Source organism: Alnus glutinosa, chromosome 14 (assembly GCF_958979055.1).
Source record: "Alnus glutinosa chromosome 14, dhAlnGlut1.1, whole genome shotgun sequence".
NCBI lineage: Eukaryota > Viridiplantae > Streptophyta > Magnoliopsida > Fagales > Betulaceae > Alnus > Alnus glutinosa.
Genome location: NC_084899.1, coordinates 9352368 through 9359820, shown reverse-complemented (window position 1 = coordinate 9359820; position 7453 = coordinate 9352368). Strand labels below are relative to the sequence as shown.

Here is a 7453-nt window from a genome sequence, read left to right as displayed (position 1 = left end):
GTTGACGGGTGACTCGAAAACTTAACGAGTTGTAAACGGGTCAGCCCACCAACTCGTTTAGCCTAAACCCTAACCCTATAATTTCATGTTGCGGGTTGTGTCAAAAATTGCCAACCTTACTCTCAACAGCGACCTTCCCTCCACCAACTCAGCCACCCCTGCCGACGTAATCCACAATCAACTACCCAGTGTCTAAACTTTCACAAACAGCTCCCGTCGCTGACCTTTCAGCAGCGACAACAAACCAAACGGCTCATGTTTCACTACCCCAAGTACAAATCCCAGAACCTCCATCTCAAATGCACCTCAAATCACTGCTTCTGCATATCCTCAAGTGGCCCCGCATCAGTTATCACCCAGTTGGTGCGCACCTTCCCTCCACCAACTCAGCCACCCCTGCCGACGTAATCCACAATCAACTACCCAGTGTCTAAACTTTCACAAACAGCTCCCGTCGCTGACCTTTCAGCAGCGACAACAAACCAAACGGCTCATGTTTCACTACCCCAAGTACAAATCCCAGAACCTCCATCTCAAATGCACCTCAAATCACTGCTTCTGCATATCCTCAAGTGGCCCCGCATCAGTTATCACCCAGTTGGTGCGCACGTTCAACTCTCATTCGCCGGTGTTTCGTGTTTTCTGGTTCATTAGAAAGAAGAAAAAGAAGTTTGACTTCTTTGTTTGGTCTAAAAAAAGAAAAAAAATTGTGAAAAAAGAAGACAAGAGAAGCGGCATATAAGTTTCAACAAAAGCAAGAAAAAAAAATGGAAGGAAAGGAACCGGTTACAGAAACCACAAAAATGAAGGGGAAAGGAACAAGTTGCAGGAACCATAGAGTCTTCAAATGCGAGTTAACTTTAAGTGCCAGCTTGTAGTTCATTTATTTTGCCTTCTTCCAGTAATGATACTCCACGTCAGTAGCGATCTGAGAAATAATTCAAGGACCTTGAGGACAAGGTCATTTTAAGGAGAAAAAAGTGTTACAAGTCTACAACCTGGTGAAAAGATAGCAGCCCAATTAGAATTAGGGTTTTGGTCGTAAGTCATAACTCTTGTTAGATAAGGTAAAAATCGTATTGTCCCTTTAGGAGAATAATGGATTTACTATCACTATTAAGAAAATAAAGAGACTTGCTCATAAAACAATATCACCAGTAAGAAAATAAGGGATTTGCCTCCCATTAGAATTAGATTTGCCATTTATGTTATTTAAATTCTTACTATGTAATCTTCTATTTAAACGTGAGCTGATAAATAAAAATACGAGAAGTTTATGATTTAACTCTAGTAGTTATTTTAGGAGGTTTAAGGTTCCTCAAACAACTTTAAAATTAGGAGGCATAAGATTCATCGAATTATCTTATCAAAATCTATCATTCTTGTTGATTTTTCATCTCTTGTTACGAATGCCCGTAACACAAGAACACGCACACCACACAGCTCTTCGGTATGTCACCCAAACCTGGCCCTGTGCCCAACCCATTCGCCACCTCCCCCATACCCGACAGCGTCACGCCCATCTCCGAACCCACTCTCTTTGCTATATGTTGTCCTTTAGGTTATGACATCGCGGTTAGTTTCGAGAAACAAAGTTGACTTTATATGTTTGTTTTGTCTTTGTGTTTGGTTACTGAGAAAGTAAGAAGTGGAACAATGTGTGTTGATTTTCTTTCATGTTTTTTTGGGAGTGGGACGTTGTATGTTGATTTTTCCTATGAACCACCTTCTCAAGGGTGGGGTTGGGTCACCAGGAACCACCACCACCCATAGTGGCTCTTTCTGTCCACAACCACCACCTTCCGCTTTTTTTTTTTTTTTTTTTTTTTTTTTTTTTTTTTGCTTTTTATGTCTATTTTTTTTAAAGTGATATGCTAATGTGGGAAGCATGTACATTTAGCTGTGTTTTATTAGTCTTATATGGTTAACACGTGGCATAAAATCCATCATCTTTTTTAATGGAATATGAACAAAATGAGTAAAACGATAAATGATGAAAGCACCATAACCTCTGTCACTTTTAAAAATTCATGAAACAGTTTGAGAAAAATGTAAAGCTCGTAGACCAAAAAGTTATTTATTTATTTATTTTTTTTTTAAAAAAAAAACCGAATGAATTTGCGTCTATGACTGACTATTTAAGTCTGTCCAAAACTACAGCTTTCAGATTGTCGTAAACCTGTTCAAATAAACGACATTATTTTGCTTGCCGAGAACGCGAAGCGGTTCATTGCCTAAACGACGAAAGACGCACCCCCACTTCACACCGACAAGGTTGTCGTAAAAGCGTCGTTAAAGAGCCGAAAGGGTGTCGTTCAGTTCGTAATGTAATTATCGGAGCACTTCCTCCCACCACCATTCACGTTAAGGGCAGTCCGATTGAGCTTTTCACCTTTCATAGTTCCGTCCATTTCCGATCCGATCGAGAGAGAGGGGAGAAAATAAATTCAGGTAATCTCAGACCCTGAATTTTAAATTCCATTGAGTTTTAGATGATCTTTGGCTGTTTTCATTTTTATCCGAAAATTGACTCGTTAATGTTATGCCGCAATGATGTTCTTTTCAGAATTATTGGGCTGTTTTGGAAAAATCTGATTATTGAGCTCCGATTGTGTTGTTGTAGTAAGACATCAATTTATCTGGAAAAAGCGAAACATGGTATGGGATCGAACTTCGGTAATAAACTTTCAATTTTGATGCTGATTCAGTTAGCTTCATACGTTTTTTTCTTTTGGATTACTGGAATTCTTTTCTTGTAGGTTGTTGTTTTTCTGTTTTTGCATTGAATAAACAAATGTGGAACTTTAATTTTCCGAAATGGGAAAATTAAGAGATGGTTGTGATGGCAGGTTTATCACTCTAGTTTTGTGGATGAAGAGGGTATTACTAATGCTTGTGGGTGCCCTCTACTCCCTCTGAAAAGCCATATAAAGGGTCCTGCTCCAGCTTCTGATCAAGGTTTTTACTTGAATTTGTCTTTTGTCTATGCTGAACACTGTTTCCATTGCTTAATTCTCTTAGAAGAGCAATACAAATAAAATTTTTATACTCATGTCATGCTGAGCCATGAGAGTTGCCATGTATGGAATAGACAGATACATGTAATTTGAAAAAATATACATAATTTTTGTGGGTACATTTAAGCGCATACACATAACAAATTGGTAATCATAGCATGGATGAAAAAGAATTTGTGAAAAAAAAAAGGAGTAGGAGTAGGGTGTTTTTTATTTATTCATTTATTTATTTATTTTGTGTGTGTGTGTGTCTTTGGATATTGAGGTATCTTTATATGCAGATAGAACTGATATTGTCGATGAAGCAATCACATTCTTTCGCGCCAATGTTTTCTTCCGAAACTTTGATATTAAGAGCTCCGCGGATAAGCTTCTCATCTATTTGACATTATACATTAATGTGGCTTTGAAGAGGCTCGGAGGTTGCAGAACTTTGGCTGAAGGAACCAAGGCAATCATCAACTTGGGTTTGGAAAAGGTTCCGGTCCCTGGGGAGTCTGGTTTTCCTTTTCCAGGCCTTTTTCCCCTTCCTCAGTCTCAAAAGGAAGCAGGTGAAACTCCTTGTTTTTGTGTTTAGTATTACAATGTATGTCAGAGAGCTAATTTTCATATTGTTTGCCTCATTTCTCATATTGGTTATCCTTAATTATAAAAAACAATTTCTCATATTGGTTATTCTTAATTATAAAAAACAATTTCTCATATTGGTTATTCTTGAATTGCTTGACTTCTGTTTTTGTATATTGGAGGTTGTTATAATGTTTTTGAAACATAAATCAGTTGAGAAACTTGATTTATGTTTTTTATCTGGATAATTTATAAGCAAATTCAGATGTGGCTTCATCCCAAACTTGGATGATTTATTACAAATTTTAGTTCATAACCTTTAGACTTTTGTATGAATCTATAGAGCAAACATCCTAGTTTTATTTTTTCTAGTTTTTAATCCTTGAGATGGTGGGAGCTGGAGTCCCTTTTCGTATCCCTCGACCTTTTGTACTCCTTGAAAACCCATCCGGTGGGAGACAGATAGAATGTTGTGGACCCCAGCATGTAATCATGGATTTGAAGTGAAGAGCTACTATAAATCTTTATAGTCTGGACTTGTCTATTCCCATGGAAGAGCATTTGGAAGGTGAAGGCTCCACCTCGCATTGCTTTTTTCACTTGGACGGCAGCTTCGGGTAAATTCTCACGATTTATAATTTTAGGAGGTGGGGTCTTACTCTTGTTAATTGGTGTTGCCTATGCAAAAAGAACGAAGAGACTGTAAACCATTTTCTCATCCATTGTGAGTTTCCTAACAAGATCTGGCACTTGGTTCTCAACTTATTCGGAGTTTTGTGGGTCATGCCTAGAAATATCCTAGAGCTGCTTCATTTTTGGAAGACTAAAGGGTAGGGACACTCCAAACAGGCCGTCTGGAAAGTTATCCCCGCTTTATTAATGTGGAGCACTTGGAGAGAAAGAAATCGGTGCCTATTTGAGGATTGCGAGTCTAATGTGCCATATTTAAAATCCTCCTTTATGAGGTCTCTTTTAGAATGTGCCGTATCTTATCTTCCAAATTTTCCTCTTCAAATCTTGTAGATTTTGTTAACTTCTTAGATTTTCGATACCATTAGGGTGGCTACATCTCTTGTATACTTTTCGTGTACAAGGACTTTATCTCTTCTGATAAATTACTATTCATCAAAAAGGATGGTGGTTGATGGAGCTAATAGCTTGAACCCATAATTGTATATTGTTTCATAACATGTTACTTTGATATGAATGGTACATATAGAAAGAATTATAGATTCAATTTCCCCTATTGTGCTCTTCCAAATATATATATATATATATATATTTCAAGTTATCGAGTATGAAAATTTATTTGCTGCCCTTCTGTTTGAAGAAAGTCCACTTATTCTGCTTTCTATGGCATTTTCACTATTCTCTTTATGTTGGTTTATAGTTCGTGGTCTGAAAATAATGCTCAATGTTTTTAATAGTATTATTTTTTCCTTTTTTTCCTTTTTGACACTACTAAAAAATCCTTAGCTTTAACTTTTCAACGTAGATGATAAGGGGAGAGGTTTTTGGTTGTCTACAAGCTCTTAATGCCCATCTTGCAAGATCTTCTGTACAGTCTTTAAAACTACATCTCAATGGAAGTACTAATTTTAAAATGTTCCAACGATTTACATCCTGCATGTGCCCTGACACATTACTGTTTAGGAATGTCATTGTCTATCTAGTGATTGATGTGGTATCAATGACGCAGTAGGTTCCTTCATCACTTAAGGTGTTTTGAAAGCAATAGACCATTACTAAAGATTAAAACCAACCACTTCTTGTTGGTTATCAAATATCCTAAGGGAATGTGAAGTCTCTCCGTATTTAATTTTTCATTGTGGAGACGGAAATTGTTGTTTTTCATTTTTTCAGTATATGGACGCTTTTTCCAATCTGGATTTAGTTGACTGGTTTTTCCTTTGCTAGGGCTGCTGTAGTGGCCCAAAATTTTGGCTCTTTTGCCTATTTTTTTTTTTGGATTTAATAGTTTACTTTGACAGAATTTAATAGTGAGTTGTTTGTATGATTTTTAGTTATTAAGGTGAATGAATGTACGACCTTGGATTTTTTAACTATAACATGTGTCATGAGATTTTTCGCATCCTTTGAAGGTTATGGAGTTGGAGCCTTTGCACATTTTCTTCCATAGTTGAGACCTGAATATCTCAACTTGTAACTCTGAGTGTCATTTCTGCGCCAAATTATTGATCCTTGTTATTTCAAAGTGGTTGTAAATACATCACTGAATTGCCCCTGCATGGAGAAACTCATCAAGAAAATTTCAAATCCATTTGTCATTTTGATTGATAAACTTTCGTAAAATCAGTGTAGTTTTATTATTAAGATGATAGCTGAATGTTGAGACTAGAGAATCATATTGATATATGATCAGACGTGAAATTTTGGTTTTGCTCTTCTGCATAAACACCCCTGCTTCCATGTGAGATTGCTTCAGCATTAAATATTCTTCACAATTTTAATTTCCTGATTGTTGAATGCAGAGCTGCTGAGGAATTATTTGAAGCAGATAAGGGAGGAAACAAGTGGGAGATTATTGAGTGTTGCATATAGACCTAATGGTACTCCAAATAAATGGTGGTTGGCTTTTGCCAAAAGGAAATTCATGAATATCATTGTACCATGAACATCAATTTGGTGAATCGTGAACAATACCTGTGAAGTTGATCTGTCATAGGAATCGCACGAGCTAATCAGGGAGCACGCTTGCTTCTTGTGAGCTCAGTATAAAATGAGTGAGGTCTTAGTTACTCCCTTGTTGCCTTCTTTTTCTTTGAAGAATCTTGAACCAAGTAATTGAACTAGGGGATTATGCACCCTTGTGCAATATTAGTATATTACAGTTGTGTAAAGAACCAGCTTCTTTATTCTATTCTTCTTTTTCTTTCTTTTCTACCTCAAAGGCCACTCTTTGGTATAATTGCTTTGGCCTTATTGAGTTGATGACCTGTTGTCTCCCTGTTCCTTGAAACTGAGTGAGTGATATTGTGGAAATTATTTCTGGCACAAGTTGGCTTTTCATAGATTCATTTTTATAAGCTTCAGTATTTTGCATAGTTACAGCACAATGATCATGTTGTCCTGCCATAATTCTCATAAACACCTTTGGTTGATAGGCGCAATATTGCAAATGAAAGATAACTCAGGTTTGGGGAAGCAGTTATGAGCATTTCCTGCAGCATCTTTAAATCCTTTCTGTTTCTCTAAGTTTAGATAAAATATTTTCCTAAATTTGGGTTGACACTGTAGCTACCCTATTATTATTATTATTATTATTTTAGTTTACAAAATCTCTTTTTTCTCTCCCTTTTTATTATTCAGCCCTTTTCTCTCTCCCTTAGTCCTTAGGTAAACACGAATTCAGACTTGTTTGTAAATGATTGTGATTGGGGTCAAAACTTTTCCTTATCATCCACCAGTCATGACATATGTAAATGACTTGTGAACATGGATCTTTGAACAGATGATGACGTAGAGTCCTCAGTTACCCTAAAAGTGTGCCACTTTCTGTTACTGTTGGGTCAAAATATCAGATGGAAAGCCCTAGCTTTTTCTTTCACTAGAACCTTCCTTCAACATCAAGAAATTATAGCCTTCATGTTCAAAAAGATAAAAATTAAAAAAGAAAAAATAACAAACGAAGTGATGTGGTTTCTCTTTTTAAACCAAAAAAAAATTAATAATAAAAAAAATTAATAAAAGAAAGTGATGTGGTTTCTCTTTTTAAGCCAAAGGAAACCCCCAAATTAGTCAAGTATCCCAGTCTCTCACTATTCTTGGCTCAACAAAAGGGCCTTGTATTCACAAAAGAGAAATGTTACATACATTTTTAAGTGTATATTCCCTAACGTGATAGTAAA

General features: G+C 36.4%; 1 protein-coding gene across 4 annotated transcripts; it reads left to right on the top strand.

Annotated features, from left to right (window-relative positions):
- The first annotated feature begins 2195 nt into the window (after window positions 1-2195).
- On the top strand, window positions 2196-6602 carry LOC133857300 (actin-related protein 2/3 complex subunit 3). 4 transcript variants are annotated; one of them, XM_062292514.1, is made up of 5 exons: window positions 2196-2451; window positions 2624-2658; window positions 2850-2958; window positions 3299-3568; window positions 6077-6602. In XM_062292514.1, exons 2-5 carry the CDS (start codon window positions 2656-2658, stop codon window positions 6217-6219), a joined length of 525 nt encoding a protein of 174 aa, XP_062148498.1. In that variant the 5' UTR covers window positions 2196-2451; window positions 2624-2655; the 3' UTR covers window positions 6220-6602. The 4 variants fall into 4 exon arrangements, with proteins under 4 accessions (XP_062148498.1, XP_062148496.1, XP_062148497.1 ...); XM_062292512.1 differs by having other exon boundaries at window positions 2624-2676; XM_062292513.1 differs by having other exon boundaries at window positions 2296-2451; window positions 2567-2658.
- The last annotated feature ends 851 nt before the right edge of the window (window positions 6603-7453 follow it).

Bases quoted from the DNA above. Each gene is read 5' to 3' on its own strand.
- LOC133857300 (XM_062292512.1), top strand. From the start codon at position 2,656: ATGGTATGGGATCGAACTTCG. The intron at 2,959-3,298 runs GTTTTTACTTGA...CTTTATATGCAG, and splicing joins TGCTCCAGCTTCTGATCAAG to ATAGAACTGATATTGTCGAT. The intron at 3,569-6,076 runs GTGAAACTCCTT...TGTTGAATGCAG, and splicing joins TCAGTCTCAAAAGGAAGCAG to AGCTGCTGAGGAATTATTTG.